The sequence below is a fragment of the Lissotriton helveticus genome, chromosome 2_2, assembly GCF_964261635.1.
Source record: "Lissotriton helveticus chromosome 2_2, aLisHel1.1, whole genome shotgun sequence".
NCBI lineage: Eukaryota > Metazoa > Chordata > Amphibia > Caudata > Salamandridae > Lissotriton > Lissotriton helveticus.
The window spans coordinates 337886403-337903603 of record NC_136060.1 but is presented as its reverse complement, the minus strand read 5'-3'; the positions used below and the strand labels follow the sequence as shown (position 1 = coordinate 337903603).

At 43.7% G+C, this 17201-nt stretch overlaps 1 protein-coding gene across 1 annotated transcript in view; it reads right to left on the bottom strand.

Annotated features, from left to right (window-relative positions):
* Nucleotides 1–17201, bottom strand: part of EVC (EvC ciliary complex subunit 1) — a 675738-nt gene that overhangs the window by 611823 nt on the left and 46714 nt on the right. The window contains exon 4 of the mRNA XM_078678487.1: nucleotides 57–289. Within this exon, the coding sequence (XP_078534613.1) occupies nucleotides 57–289 (233 nt within the window). The remainder of the gene's footprint in view (nucleotides 1–56; nucleotides 290–17201) is intronic.

Genomic DNA, 17201 nt, shown 5'->3' with positions numbered 1-17201 from the left:
AAATTATGTAATTAATTGACATTTATAGTGACTTAAATGTTCTTTAAGCTCTTTACCTATCACATGTCAGCAAGTCAGGGAAAGAGGACACCTTGACAAATGTTCTCTCATAGAAGCGGTCATCGCTGGTTGCTGAATGGACTGTTGTAGAAGAACTGCAATCATCTTTGTCTCCCTGACTGAGAGATCCATCACTGCTGACACTTGAGCTGTCCGTCACTTGATTGGGCAGTGGACCTCGCTTGGAATTCTCATGCAAGGAGGGATTGGAAGCGCCATCTGCCAGTGGCTACGAAACAATGTATATTAAATTCAAACAATTTCAATGATTCCATCTTTGATCTTAATTATTGCAGTTAATGACAAGAAATAATTGGTGCATGCAATGTTTTAAGTTACAGGATTGTATATGGTGCCAAAGGACCCAAACATAGCTAAAAAGACCATTCTGGAATTCTAAAATATCCTGCTGAAAACAAGCTGGGTCAGGGGGCTGTTTTTATAGCTGAATGCATTTCTTTGAAAATCCTTGGCTGATGTGGTCAGAAATTGCGTGGTAATTAGCACAGTTTGGACCCACTGATTTTACATTTTCTTTAGGTTGTGCCCTGTCTGCAAACAGGATTGCTTATTAAACTCACTCACCATGGCAACATGGAGTTAATTATAACATTTTTGTCAGGTATAGATTTTGTTCTCAATCTAGCTAACTAGTTTGTTTTAAAATGCTACCCCAAAGAAGGCCGCCTAGGTACATATAGCAGTATTTTGATAGTTGAGTGTAGGAGAGTAGGATCTGCTTACTATGGTTACCCCAACTTTTTGCTGATGTTTCACCGTTTTAGCCTGGCTGAGGCCCTGCTATCCAGGACCCCAGCATAGCTGCTCCCTCTCTAAATTGATTGCAAGCACTTTAAGTACACTCCAGTTTGGTTACTGGAGTACCCTTGTGAGTCCCTAGTATATGGTACACCAGGTACTAAGGGCATAGGTACTCCAGAGGCCTACCAGGGACTGCAGCATGTATTATGCCACCCCTGGGAAGCCTTCCAAAATAACACCACAAGACTGCTACGGCAGCCTGGGCATGGTGGTGCATGCACCCCTTACTAAGATATAGGTTACCTGTATCTACCTTAAATCACTGCACCTAGAAACCTATCAGTCACCCCTATGGCAGGCCTGATCAATCCTGAAAGCAGGGTGCTTGGTTTTGTGTGAGAGGGTGCCCATGCATGAGCAGGGCCCCTCGGCAGCCTTCGGAACCTATTCTCTGGGGCTGTTCTGTGATGCAGCTAGACCATATACTCTTAAGTGAGTTATAACATTGTGGTAAATGCTAACTTTGGAATGGCTGCATGGAAAAATGTCCACACCTGTATACCCGGTACCAAGTTTAAAGAGCCCTGGCATCACAAAATGGATGCTGCAGCCACAGACACAAGTCTGGCCTCCTGATGCTGGATGAAACTCTGGCAGGGGAGGCCTGGACAATAGGTTTCCTGTCACAGGGGGGTGTAACCACCTCCCAGACAGGCTTTAGTGTATTGGGGCCAGGTGGGTGCACTCAGAGTGCTTTGAAGTCTGCACTGGGGGCACATTTGGTGTCCCTGTGAATAGCCCAGTTCAAACCGGTAGCAGGGGCTACCAGCCCCTGCTCGAAACTGGACAAAGGAAATGGGTGTAGCCAGCCCTCTTTCTAAACCTTCCCATAGGTGGGTCCCCAGAGTAAGTTCAATCCCTTCCTTGGGTATAAAAAAGGAACCCCTGACTACAGGACTTTAGATTACACCTGGATGAAACTCTGAAACTGAATCCTGGAACTTCAAAGCACTACTCAAGACTAGAGGACAGAAGAATCTCCCTTGGGGTCAAGGAGTGACTCTCCTGTTCGGCAACAACCAACGAAGCATTTGCCGATCTGCATCTCTGAAGCTCCCGCTGGACTCTGAAGTATTTGCAGCCCAGGAAGAGGATTTCCAGACTTCTCAGAGGACGACTCGAGTCCCCAGCAAAGCTGAGACCCGCAACCCTCGTGAGTGACGTGGAACCGGAACTCCTGGACACCGTACACATTTGCAAGTGCATCAGCTTCTCAATGCTCTTGGAGGCTGTGCTTTGGGTTACTTGTAGCCCAAGCCCGAGCACCTTTGGCACTGAAGATTGTGGGCCTACACTCCACGAGTGTTCCATGAGCTCGCTTCTGGCATTTCCACTCGAGGCTCCTTTGTGATCCCTGGTCAGTCGACTGGTGGGTCCCTGTTAAGGCAACTCTAATTTTCCTTGGGCTCCCCTGGTTGTTCCAGATGGGCCCAACTCCCCACCATGTGGTGAGTCCCTCGGAATTTGCTGGTCCACACCGAAGCATTATTTTACTTTCTGCGTGGGTTGCTGGTGCCAAGGCTTGTTGGTTCCAATCTGGTAATCGACAGCACAGCACTCGACATCCTTCGTGGACCAGCTTGAATCCAGCTCCTGGTCTTCATCAACACATCCTGATCCTCGTGGCTGAAGAGTCAAACTTCACCTCTTTCACCTGAAATCACCCGACATCGGTGGGCATGCGACTATCGTGCCCCTGGTCACTGGCAAGTGACCCAGACTCTGTCCCCTCTGCTTTCAGGTTCTTCTCATCTTCAATCCAGGCTTGGATCACACCGGACACTTTCCACTTCAGCGGCAGCAGCACTTTGCAGCAGATCACCATTGAAAAAAACGATGATTCCCAACACCAAAAGACACCTATGCACCCGGCTTCCCTAGGTGAGGTAACTCGATTACTCCAGTGATCCTGTGGGTGTTGGCTCTAGAACCCCTTAAGTCTAAAGGGATTTGCTCAAAGTCCTCTTCTAAGTGTCCTTAATCTTTACATTTCTAACCGCGACTGTCCCCATAAAAGCTAACGGTGATTTGCGGCTGTGTTCGCACACTGCACGCGTCCCCTGTGGGTCCCCTGTGTCACTAAATTGGGCGGTTCCTTGTGGGCCCAGCGATTCTCCAGGCTCTAGGCCTTGTGTCTAGTCAAGTCGTGGTTCTTATACCACTTTCTTAATATATGGTTTGGTACGCCCCTAGGGCTCATAGTATATTGTGCTAATTTACTGAGTGATATTAAGTGTAACGTATGTGCTTTTACCTCTAGGCTCATAAAAAGACTAGTAGGGTGTGTTTAGAATACATACATATATTTTAAATATATACCTGGTGTGGTTCTCCTTTCATTTGGTCATTCATGAGATTATAGACTGGTAAAAAAAATCTGCTTTACATTCCTTCAAGAGTTAGCCTGAAGGCTGCTCCCCATAGCTACCACTAGGATACCTTTCAATAAAAGTTGAGTTTAACCTATCACCTCTAAGGGGCTGTTTGGACTGGTATAAGGTGCCCATTATAACTAGTGGACAGCATATGCGAGGTCAACTTCTCACATTCAGTCACATATGCCTATTTATACTGATTCCGCTTTAGTACCGATACAGGTGGGGCACCAGACCCCATTATGAAACCAGGATATTTCAATTTTTTTCTTACTGATAGACATCAATGGCATTGGTAAGTGCCACAGTAGATGGCACATGACACTGCCTAAGGAGATTCTTGGGTAATTCCAGTGTAAATGCTAACAATGTGGACTCATTGTGGTTTGGCTGTCAATTCGACTATCTTATACCATAAAACAACAAAGTGTTAAAAACTAAAGAATAGTATATTACCATCGAATGCAAAGTCATGGAACTTGTCTCATACTACATGATTGAGCAGAGAGGAAGACAAGCGATATGAATTTGTGATGCTGTGAAATGACACAAGTCCTCTATAACAATCTTAGATAAAGTAAACATAAATAAAATGTCTGGGATCTAACAGAGATGCCTCTAGCCACCCCTTTGGCATGAATGGCAGCACACCTGCATTTTCTACTGAACATCAAACATCCCCTTGTTTGCCTTTGACAGACCAAACCTAAATCCAAAGTTACAAGGTCTTTGGAATGCATCAGCTGATACCCTATCAGTTTACTGAATCTTGCTCGTCTCTTTGAAACATTTGTTTGCCTGAAGAAAAGACCAGCATTTTGGCAAATTGTCATTTTAAGCACACCTCAGTGGGAAGCTCTTTGCTTCAGAGCAGCAAAACTGAGACATGTGGACTATTCATACTCTCACCACAGCCTAAATCACACTGCACCATGCTGAGACTAAGTAAATAAAAGATCAGCTTATCCAGTAGTGTCCAGATTGAGAGGTAAATATATTTATTCACATGTGGAGATTAACCTATTTTTTCTCAGATGGGTGTATGTGATTTAATAGAAAATGATTTACTGGACTTCCATTACTGAGAAACCATTTCATCTAATCGTTTTAATGGAAATGTTTAGGATGAATGGCATTTACCATTTGATTGTAGTCAATTCATGAAAAATCTTTTTGGGAAAGTTGGCTTCTGCATACTTATTTTTAAGGTGCAAATGAAATGGTTGCAGGACTTACTTTCAGAAACATTTTTTCAAAGGTATGTATTTCAATCCTTCATGGCAGGACACATTATTTCAAGTTTATATCTTTTACATTGTCAAGCAAGTACTTTGGATGCTTTAAATTCACTGATCTCCTACCACCCCTAAACACCATCCATCTCTGCCTCCTAAAAATGCCTCCCAACACATAAATGACACCTATCTCTGACCCCTAAGCTCCACCTATCCCTGAACCCTTAAAGCCCTTTCTACTCCTAAACTCTAAACGTATAACCCTCTTACTACTGCCAATCTCCACCCATTTCTGAACCCTAAAAACACTTCTCTATGCCTACATCCCACCCATCCCTGATCCCTTACATTTTTGCACCACCTCCAAATTCCACTCATCCCTGAACCCTACAAAACTCTCACTACCTGTGACCCTAAAATCACTCACCACCTCTAAACACCTGAACCCCTCAACCCTAAAACCGCTTTCTCCAAATAAACTCCAACTACCCTGAACACTTTAAACCCCACACTACCCTAAACTCCACACAATTCTGAACACTAAAAACCCTTCCCCACTCCTAAACCATATCCTTCACTGAACCTTAGAAACACTCACCAGCCCTAAACTCCACCCATTTGTAAAACATAAAAAACCCATACCTCTACATGCCATCCATCCCTGAATCCTAAAAACCCCTCAAAACTCTAATCATCCATGAACTCTAAACCCCCTCACCACCCTTAACTCCACCTAAGCATGTTCCCTAAAAAATAAATCCCTCCCACTTCTAAACTCCACCCAAACCAAGGATTGATCGCTGTGCATAATGGAATGATATGGGAATGCAACAGGAAAATAGTATTTCTTAGGGTCAAGGGAGGGCTGTTCTCTTTAATAAGATTCAAGGGACCAGAATTAGAACTTAATGGGGGAACTGGGTAACTATGTGGAATACTTATGTATAGATATGACATTTGGATCAGCACTGCACCCCTTTGTAGTTACCATAGAATTATGCATGACACCTGGACGCTCCGTGATGTAAAAAAAATAAATGACACTTGGGACAGAGACTGACTAAATCTTGCCACTTTAGATTGACTGAGATACAGAGTTTTCCCGCTTCGTAGCACAGATAACAATGCTGACCAAGACACTGGACTGGTCCAGGATTACTCTTGCTTCTATAGATAAAGAAGATGGACTCATGGGGAATATGTTGTTTGAAGATTTCCCAGGCATTCTAACTTTAGTTTCAGAGGAATGTGGTGTGACGTGTGAAGGCTGAAGGGTGTACAAACATGCAGAAGAAAATTAAATCTTCAAGGATATAATGCAAACAACTGCAATTTTTACAGGATGTAAATATATTTAGCATTGGTCTCAGAGGTATTTACCTGTTGCATATGCATCTATGCAAAAGAAAAAGACAAAATCCCTCAATGTCTTATATTTCTAACGAACTTTGTGATACAAGAAGCTTAAAGGCAAGTCAAGATTTTTTTTTTTTTTCCGAAATGGTGTAACAGCGTTTCAGGTAAGTAAGAGATTACTAAAGAATGGGTTGGGCATGTCCTTAATAAAAAAATCTGGGATATGGTACTAGCAGTCTTCACACTAGTTGGACCTGGCCCTATTCTGAGGGTTATCCCCAAACGTTTTGCCGACTTCCTCCTATTTGTTCTGACCTGTTTGCTGGTTTAGGACTCTGAGCAGTTTACAACTGCTGACAAGTGCTAAAGTGCAAGTGCTCTCGGTCTAAATTGTATTGGTAACTGGTTTAATATTGATTGGCATATATGATTCACTACTAAGTCCCTAGTAAAATGCACCAGGTATGCCTGTATATCAAATCCTACTATTGGGCCTGCAGCACTGATTGTGCCACCCACACGAGTAGCCCTGAAAACATGTCTCAGACCTACCACTGCAGTGTCTGAAGTTTTAAACTGCCATTCCGACCTGGCAGTCTGCCCACTTGCCAGGCCACTGACCCATTTACTACATGTAAGTCACCCTTAAGGTAGGCCCAAGGCAGCCCCATAGGCAGGGTGCAATGCATTTCAATGACATAGACTGTATATATACTTGTGTGTTTTACATGTCCTAATAGTGACATACTTCCAATTTCTTTTTTCACAATTGCAAGGACTATCTCTCCCATGTGTAACATGGGGTTTGCCTTTAAATATCTTTAAAGTGAAATTTCCCAGTAGGAGAAAATGGAGATTTGGAGTTTGGGGTTTCTGAGCTCACAATTTAAAAACATCTTTTGGTAAAGTTGATTTTTAAATTGCGTTTTTGAAAATGCCACTTTTAGAAAGTGAAAGACACACAGATGATGGACGGAATGCAGAGCAAATCAAACATTCACCACCAGTCAATAGATCTGGGTTAAATCCTTCATTCTTTTGCTCACCATGCCACCCCAGTTTGGACCCAGCCTTATGCAAATCAGTCTTGCCCCTGTGCCTCATGGGAACAGTCCAGACCAAACTGCCAAGCCTGGTCCTCCCTGGATTGGAAAGCATCCTGGGACCGGTTACAGGGCATCACCCCTAATCAGCCAGGCTAGCTTGAATTCAGTAGCACAGTGAGCCAGAGATCCACGTCTGGGCATACCCGGTGCACTTAGGGAGAGAAAGCAAAAGACACACAGATGATGGACGGAATGCAGAGCAAATCAAACATTCACCCCCAGTCAATAGATCTAGGTTAAATCCATCATTTTTGTGCTTACCACACCACCCTGGCAGTTCAGGCTGGACGGTTTCCATTGGGCGCAGGAGTGATTTGCATATGGCTGGGTTCAAACTGGACTGGCATGGGGAGCAAAAATACGATGGATTAGGGCCCAGATCTCTGTACTGGGGGGAATGTATGACATTGTCTGCATTCTGTCCATCAATTGTTCTTTTTGCACCTTTAGAAAGTGGGCATTTTCTTGTTTAACCATACAATACCTCTGTCTGCCTGTAGAATACACGTCTGGGTTGGCTGTAAGTTAGGCTCTGGTGTACTCACTCTAGACATATCACATAAAGGGAGCAGAGGTGTGCCTTGAATATCCTGATGGCCCATCACCAGGCTGATGGGCCTTACTGATCTAGAGTGGCGGACGAAGTTGTCACTGACACCTCAATAGGGCTGTGCATGTCAGTTACGAAGCAAGGGGTGGTGGTCCGCCCCAGGTGGCACATGTTTTGGGGTTGGTGGCCTCCTCCCCTAACCCCCCGCTCTTACATGCAGCCGTCGTAGGCGGCCACAGCAGGAGGAATCGCTAGCACACACTCTTTCAGATGGCCCCCGCGGGCGGCAAATGTAGGGGCCGCCACGGGTAGCCGAAGGTCTATCTACGCCACGGGTGCATGTCCTCACACAATGCTGTCTCTACTCACTGTAGTGCTTCTGGAGCCAGGTCAGGGAAAGGCAAGGTCTTGTGCACTACAATAATTTCCTTCGAGGTTTCCAAGGCAGAAAGGGGTATAATAAGTACTGGACCTCTGACACCCAGAAAATCTAAACACTTCTGGACTGAAGACATTCTGCCAGGAAGAAGAGCTGGATGCTGTAGGAGGGACTGCAATTCTGCCTGTTCGTTTCTTGTGCTGTCTAGCTGCTTGCTGTTTCTGTCCTGGGAGTGAAAGAAATAGACTTTTCTTCCTACATCCTGCCTCCAAGGTTCTGTGTGTGCTTGCCTCCTGTTAAAAAGTCTCAGGGCCATTAAAGAATTCACCTGCCAGTGCCTGGGCTCTCCTGCTGAGAGTCCTGACTTGCCAGCTCCTAGGCCCTCAAAGTGTAACATAGTGATCTTAAGGAGACTCCCACCGCCGGTCTTCTCAAAGCATCTCTGCTAAAGATCGACTCACTGCTGCGTCATGCACCAAAGCATGGTTCCTATTTGGAACATAGACCACAGCTTTTACCGCAGACCCCAGCTTGTTGCTGCAGAGCGTCAGAAGAATCGCCGCAGCGTGAGTCCCAAACACCATGTCACCGAAGTCTGTAGCAGTGCCTGCCTCGCAACTGTGACATTGATGCAGTGCCTGCATCACCATTGTCGCATTGATGTAGTGCATCTGGATTTTTGACGCATTGTCCCTTGAGGCGAACTCTTCGACTCCGCGCCGCTGTAAAGAATCGAAGCAGCATGTCTGGAAACTGATGCATGACCTCTCCTGCCAGTAAGGAATCGACTCATCACCTCTCCTGCCACTAACGAACTGACATCACCTCCCCTGTGTAGTAAGGAACCGATACATCGCTTTGCTTTTCAGGTTTCTCACCTCCCCTGTGCCTTGCACCATCTTAAAACGTCCTCAAACGAATACATCCATTGATTTCTATGGACTAAACTTATATCACCTTTCAAAAGTGATATCTTGATTTCTGTATATTGATTTTTTCCATTTTTATCTTGTTTTATTCAGATAAATATTGCCTATTTTTTATAAACTCTTGTGGAATACTTTTGTAGTGTTTTCACTGTGTTTCTCTGTGTGCAAATGCTTTGCACATTGACTCTGAGATAAGCCTGACTGCTCGGCCAAGCTACCAAGGAAGTAAGCAGGGGTTATCTTAGCTGTGTGTGTCCCTTACCCTGACTAGAGCGAGGGTCCCTACTTGGACAGGGGGCAAACCACTGCCAACTAGAGACCCCTATCTAACAACACCAATTAAGTGTACTGAAGTCAAAAGTTAATCTTTTGAAAAGCCACAATACAACAGAAAATGTGAATTTTGAAAACTTAAACATAAGGTGAAAGGACACTACCATCTATGTTTAGGAACAATGTTGTGTAAATTAAGTTAGATTGGAGTATCTATTTCTATGTGTTTCCTGAATACTGAGTGGGGTTCCCAGCAGAGGACCTACTCAGATTAAAATCATGTGCTTTCATTATTAAAAAGCATAATTAACACATGTTCTTATTGTATTTTATGCTTTCAGTTGCCACAATAAAAGTGATGTGTATACTTAAAGGAATTAATTAAATCCCAAGAATAATATATTCAGAGGAAGAAAGATTAATTTTTTTAACAAGTGTAGGTTGATGAGGTAGCTCAAGGTGAGCTCACTTGCTCCAGTATGAACCATTAGATCTGTTGGCTAGAAAATGATGGTTGTGCCATTTGCCATGGTTGAATGCACAGTAGATGTTAAGTTCACACAGGATAACCTAGATATAATTTACAAAGATTATCAAATGTTCATAATTTCAATAGACTGTGCTGTATTTTGATTCACATTTATGGCTCTATTTACTATTCATGCTTAAATGTGATAGAATCTGAAGTTTGTACTAATTTAATCATGAGAAATAGCTTGGGTGGCTAGGTGCCTTTAGATCAGGGGTACTCACAAATATTTTTCCAAGTGCACAAAGTTTGGTCTGTGATGTGACAGAGGGCTGCACTGATGCCAGCAGGGTAGTGGTACGGTGGAGGAGGGGGTGAGTAGGAGAGTATAGGGGAAGCAAATCATATACATCTAGAGGCTGAATTGCACAATGTGAAACCAGAAGACCTGGAATTGAACCCAGCTTCCCCACTTTATCAAATTGTGCTATCCTAAGCAATTGATTTATTTCACTTTACCTCCTTTTTCTTCATTATCACATATAAGAGTGTCTCAAAACACGTTACTTTAGGATGTCCGCTGTACAAAACTTTCTCCTGTGTTGGAATTAATAAATTATAACTTCATGTATTGGGATGCAGACCGCCCGACATCTAGTTGGTGGCTTCACCCAACAAATTATGAAACGAACACCCTGTAGGCGATCGGAAACATGCCATTTTCAATTGCCACTTGTGCTGTGGCACGGAAAAGGACCGCAGCACAAGCCACAATAGAAAAAGGCATGTTTTAAACACCCATGCACCCTGTGGCAGGCACCGTGTGGTGCCTGCCACAGTATGCATGGATGTTTGAGGGGGCACCACATGTGTCACCGAGGCCACATAGCGGAGGCCAACGGGGGATAGGGGCCCAAGGGTGACAGAGGCCCTGCTGGGGGCCCCCAAAGTCACTTTCCGACAGCCTTTTCATGACAGTCGGACTGCCATTAAAAGGCTATCGGAAACTGACATGCTACTTCCAACGGCAGTGCCTCCAAAGCCACAGCCTCCATTGCAGGGATTAGTCTCCGCCCACCGCCCCAATTGGCACCTTAAGCCTGTCGGAGGCAGTGGTCTTTCCCCTCACCCGAGGTGCTCTGACCATCGGAATCCTAGTCCGGAGGTCAGACCTTTGCCTCAGATGTCAGACAGGCCGCCACCGACGGCCTGTGGATTGCAATCTGCCCAAAATCATAATTAGGTCCTAGGAGTGCAAATTAGTCTACTATTCGCATTGTTGTCAGTGTGTGGGGAAGGATTAAGGTTTCTAAATTCATACTTGAAAACTATCACTTCAAAAAAATACTTTTCAATGCTCTGATATTATATGATACACTAAGGTGAAATGGTTCTGCGTGTTAATGAAATACACTTTTTGAATTTTGAAGAGACCTTATATTATTACACTTTTGATGCAAGTTGGCCTTGAAAATCAAGGTGTTTTTAAAGTTACATGGTGCAGAACAACCTAGCTACGTTCATGTAGAGTGGAGTAAACAGCAGCCTAATGCTGCTATTGTAAAGGTTATGGAGTGTTACATGCGTGCCCCGGGCCTACTTTGAGTATGGGTGCTCTAGATTGTACTATTGAACTAATGACATCATAAAGGTTGCAAGTTCAAATCTATACAAAGATAGCTTTGCTTTTCTCTATCTAAGATGATAACAAAGTACCATTGGGGTGGGCATATTGATGAATTATTTTGAGGATTCTGGTGAGAGTTTGTAGACATACTCCCTTAGGTCATTGTTAAAGTCTCATGCACTATTCTTTGATCAGGGTAATTTCTCAGAAATCACAGCCATATTATTTCAGAGATAGGAAGCTGATAGTTATGTCTACAAATAACCTTCTCACACGGGGGCAAAGGCATAGTTTCTCTCAACAAGTCATTTAAGTTCACAGCAGTGGTCTTCCACTTAAAGTGTATAGTCACGCTGACACCAATTGCATTGCTCTCTCAGGCCTTTTGAATAAGAAGCTATTTCACCTGATCAAGTGTCTTTTGGGTGTCTAAGAGCAGCATCAGTGTGTTGTCCTCATCTTCTCTGACTTGCCACAGCAGATAATGCATGTACTTAGGTAATCCCTGGAGGAGCAGCATGGTGTGCAGCCCACTTGTGATGGGTAAATGAGTGATGGGATTACTGTACACAATCAGTCTGTTAGGACCTTGGCCAGAATCTTGGTATCTACATTAACTACTGAGATTGATCTTGTAGCATGGATCTTCCCCTTTCACCTGTGACAGAGATATCCTACACCTTATTAAATGTAGGTAGCCAGTGATTTCATCATACTTATTTCCACTGGTGCATGTCTCGTACTCAATCTGTTTTCTTGCAATCTTTGAATTGGTGCTGTTTGAGACGGGAAAACACATACTCTGCTTAGAAAATGTGCATTGCATTAAGATCCAATTTCACAGTGCGAAATTTTGAGCTTCAACCATGACATGAAGGGAGATTCATAAATCATCCAGTGTGGCATCCTATCTAGGTTTCAAGTTGTGACACAGGTCTATTGCTTTTTTTTCCTGACAGTGGCTGAATCTTACATCATTTCTCCACAAAGGTAAGGGTTTCCAGCTAACCCATTGTCAAACCTAAAGGATACTAAGCCTTCATTGTATTTTATGTATGGTGCACTATTGCCTAGTAAAAACACATTTATTTTCTGGGAGTTTGTACCAGGCAGTATTTATGCACCATCAATTCAGAAATGGAGTGACCAGGCCTAGATTTAAGGATAGACAAAATTGACAAGGACTTGAAAGCCCTCCCGCTATAATGCTACAGGCCACAATATCCGCTCGGATGAGATGTAAAGCCAGAAAATAGTCTATCCTGTTACAAGTGCCAAGTACACAGTATACAAATCTATATTTTGTTTTCTGGGATCAAGCAGTTTTCACATATCTATTAGGGTATGATCTTGTGTCAGATCTTTCAGAAATCAGTCTTTCGATTTTGAGGATAAATAAGTCAAAATCATACCCATACCCCCTTAATCAAGTAGGTTAGGCCATTTACATTTAAGGAAATTGTATTTAGGGGTTCAGTTAAGAGCTGGGAATCATGGTTATCAGATATATGTACTCTGAGGAGAATTAGGGGAGTCAATGTTGAAAGTAGAGTTAAGGAGTAATTGGCCTCAACAGGACTGTAGCCAATCAGTTTCTGATGTGAGAACGTGTTTTATTGGACAAAGAGGGAGAGGGTGTTTTTTCAATGTTTGATTTATGTAGCATCCATGTTGCTAACATTTTAAATGTGTGCTGCTTGATGCGAGAGGTAAGGTCAAGATTTCTGTGCAAAGAAAGCAGAGTTTTAAAAAAAATTAGTTTTTTGTAGGCAGGTACATTTTAAAGGATCAGTGATAATCTGCCAAACAGTAAATCCTTGTTAATGTATCAATTAATTGTTTTTACAAAAGGAGCCATACTGCAGTTCTGCTGATTCAAAGCATGTAAGTAACCACTGATAAAATATCAGAGGTAATGGTTCTCAATTCAACAACTTCAGAAGTTGGAAGGCTGCGTTGGTGTTTCCAGGATTCAGATTTGACATTCACATCACTGCAAGTGTCAACTGTGAATGCCAAACACAGTGACCTATACTGAGGTCACCTATCATATAATCTACCTTGATAGGTTTTTGCTTATTTTAACCTTAGAGGCAGCAACCTCACACTCAGTACAAACGCTTTCACAACTTTTACCGTTTCTGAAGTTTTGCCAGTGACCATTGCTAGGCAGTTCATAGACAGGAAGGGTAAAACGTGCAGTCTGGTTGTTGTCCTTCGTTTAGCTCAATAGCAGAAACAGTACAGCATATTGCACCACCAATTTATACTAAATACATAATTAATTGTTTTCAATTAGAGATATTACGTTGGAATATCGAGTTGTAGAAAATATACATGAGCACTAACAGAAACTTGCTTTGTATGCTGGAGACACAAAGCCTGGATGTAAACTCGTATATTATGTCAGTAGCTTTTGTGCAATATTAATGAAGCAATAACCTTTCTGATATTTACATGTCATCCATTTTATTACAAGGGGGTGAACAGACAGCAGCCTCGCTCCACTGCCTGAATGCAAGAAAAGCAAGGAATATATCTTACAGTCAGACCTTATTGGGCTGCTGCTTCTATTATTAAATGAGATGGGTTTGTCATGCCTTGGCACAGAACCATCAGTCACTGATCGCTGGCACATTTTATTGCTGCTGAAAACGTTATGATTTTTTCCATGGAATCCTGACTACTGCTTTATTTTGTCATAAACTTTGAAAGTTTTAAACAATGATTACAGGACTGACAAACAATTTACAAGTAGTCAAACAACCTTAAACTTGTAACATTAGAGATACGGTTAGAAGGTAAGTATTGAAATGTTCTAATTAAACTGTGGGGTCGGGACATTACTGCTGGGACCCCCTCCATGTTCCCTGCATCGAGGAGAGGGACCTGGGTCCTCCAGGATGACAGAGAAGAACCCGAAGAGGAAGCCGGTCACTGTGCATTCACAAGAGGGGCATGTAATAAGTCTAGCATGAGCGGGTCCCAAAAAGCTTCACCGGCAACTCGAGCTGAAGTGGATGCACTACCTCCTAGGGCATTGAGACTGTGTGGAGATGGGGGCGACATAATACTGCTGACCACAGGTGAGGACATACTCATGGGAGACACCAGACGGTGGAAGAAACCACAAGCAGCACAGGACCCACAGTTAAAAGGAGGCAACCACTCTACCTTCAGTTACCCGGGTCTGCGCCAAAGGGGTACATCATATGATGCTGGCAGGGGGCACGACATAGGGTGAAGAGAGGCACGAAATTTGAATAAGGAGTAAGCATGGGCGGATTTTGCGGATCCACGATTCGCGGATTTGCGTATTCACGGATCGTGGATCCGCAAAATCCGCGGATTTTGCGGATTTGCGGATCCGCGGATTTGGGGCGGGGCTTCCATGCGAGTGCACATGCCTCTTGTGTGTATAAAAGGTCAGAGACCGATCAGAGCAGCAGATGAAGATACAGAAGCTCCTGGCCACAGGAACAGCACGAGGATTGCGCTCGTGAAAGTCAAGGATGCAAAGGCCTCTGTCCAGCATCACAGCTGATTTTCGGTGGTATATTTGGGAAGAAGGCACATCTGCCCAGCCTTGACAATGCTCACAATTGTTTTTTGGGCCGATGAATGAGTCACTGAATTTAAGCTTCAACTAGGGCACATGCTTAATTGATATCTGTAAGTGCTTCCGGTTGAGGTTTAATTTTTGTGCCAGGACCATCGTGCCAGAATGAACCCTGCCCTTCATATTTATTCAAGAAGACGCCACCGTTTTGTGCCATACCTCTACTCAACTGGAGTACTTTATACTGGATAATCAGTAAGTGCTACCTCGTTGGGTAAATGTATAGTGCTTTTACTACACTACAGCTGCCTAAAGTGCCAGAGAGTTGTCTACAGCGACCAGGTGTGTGGTACTATGCAATCGCGCCGAAGGGCGCAGGGGTCCCTTGAGTGAGCTATCATAGTGGGTAAATGGCGGGAAGACGGTGCACACCGCGAGTGTGTGGGCGGGGCCAAACGGACGGGGCTTCCATGCGAGTGCACATACGTCTTGTGTGTATAAAAGGTCAGAGACCGATCAGAGCAGCAGATGAAGATACAGAAGCTCCTGACCACAGGAACAGCACGAGGATTGCGCTTGTGAAAGTCAAGGATGCAAAGGCCTCTGTCCAGCATCACAGCTGATTTTCGATGGTATATTTGGGAAGAAGGCACACCTGCCTGGCCTGTTGTAACTATTTTACGATGGCGCCGGCAAGCTGCCAGCGCCATCCTAAAATAGTTACTAAATTAGCTTCAACAGGAAGCTCTAATAGATAAAATAAAGCAGGTGCTCGAGCACCTGCTTTATTTTATCTATTAGAGCTTCCTGTTGAAGCTAACTTAGTAACTATTTTAGGATGGCGCTGGCAGCTTGCCGGCGCCATCGTAAAATAGTTACAACAGGCCAGCAAGGCTTGAACTTTTGCCCCCCGGAATCCGCCGTTCACGGATTTGCGAATTCGCGGTAAATTCGCGGATCGCGAATTTACCGAAAATTCGCAAAATCCGCGAGCGTAACAGATTTTACGCTCATGCTTAATAAGGAGGTTGTAGTGGTACCTATGCAAAGATATAGGAGAGAGGTCTACGAGAGACATTGGTGATATGAGGGAAGATAGTTCTGGGAGAGTAGAGACAGGTTTGAAGGGTATTCAGGAAGAGGTTGAGGACCTGGCAGAAGAGGGTTTGTAGGAAAACAGGGAGATGGAAGGGCAAAGGGAAGGAGAGATAACATCACCATTGGGAGGAAGATTTGAAAAGACGGTGGGTGGAAGAGAGAAGGGATAGGTCCACTGGGGAAGATGAAAGAGAGACACAGGCAAGGGGTGTGAACACAGAGTCCCCCACAAAGACATCATATTTGGGAAGAAAGGGACAAAAGGCAAGTGGGGCTTGACAGAGGAGGAACGCAACAAGGGAATGGGTAGAAATGGCAATGGAAGGCATTACCATCACGAGAAGAAATTGACCGCCCAAAGAGTGAGTATGAGGATGAACAGTGCTAAGGATGAGATAGGATTGCTGCGTTGTCAAAATAGTGCAAAGCAATGGGCACATACTGTGGGGAGTAATGAGGGGTGAGAGAGCAGTTGAATTTCCAGAAACCTCATCTAAAAATGATCTGAAGGCCAAGCGATAGGCCAAGCACATTAAGGACAGGACAACACACAGACGCAAGCCAGATGTAGAGCAGACACAGGTTTACAAAGAAGAAAAGATGTATGGCATCGAAAATGTGAGATTAGAACCTTCAGCTAGACAGCAGGATAGGTGGAAGGCGACAAGTAAGACAACGAGAAGAATGATGGAGGAGATAGAGTTAAGAAACTTCCATATATGTTGGTACACGATGCGCTACGTAGCCCCTATTTGGTAAGTACAAAGACCGAGATGCTGGAGGTGGGCGAATAACTTACAATTGTGTCAATGGGAGGAACAAATGGTACAGAACAAACTAGACAATGAAGTGGCAGGCGGGAGGAATCATGGTCCATTTCAGATTCCTCCTATTGATAATTTATATATATTGATAGAGCCATGCCCATGAAGGGCAGAAAAGAGGGAGGAGGCCCTTTGATCATGCATGCAAATGGAAATTTGGTGACAGCTAGGCAAGTGATGGGAACCTTGCAGCTTTGTTTTTCGTGCACAGATTTGATAGTGATGGACTTCCAGACGTATTTGTTTTAGATAGGCAAGGTGTTGGGAGAAATAAAGCGTTTATGGAGGTGGATAATTAATTGTGAAAGGGTTTTTAATTAAAATCTAAAACTAATTTGGTAAAGAGGCATGTGCAATATTACCGTGCAACATATTTTGCACTGACAACACGAAAGTGTGCAATTTCGTAGTAAACAGTTCTACCTATAAATGCAGGGACTGAAAATGTTAAAGCAAGGTTCATTATTTTAAAAGTAAAACTGAATGTACTGAGATGTGCACAAAATGCTTGATTGTTGACCTTTATTTTGACATCATTT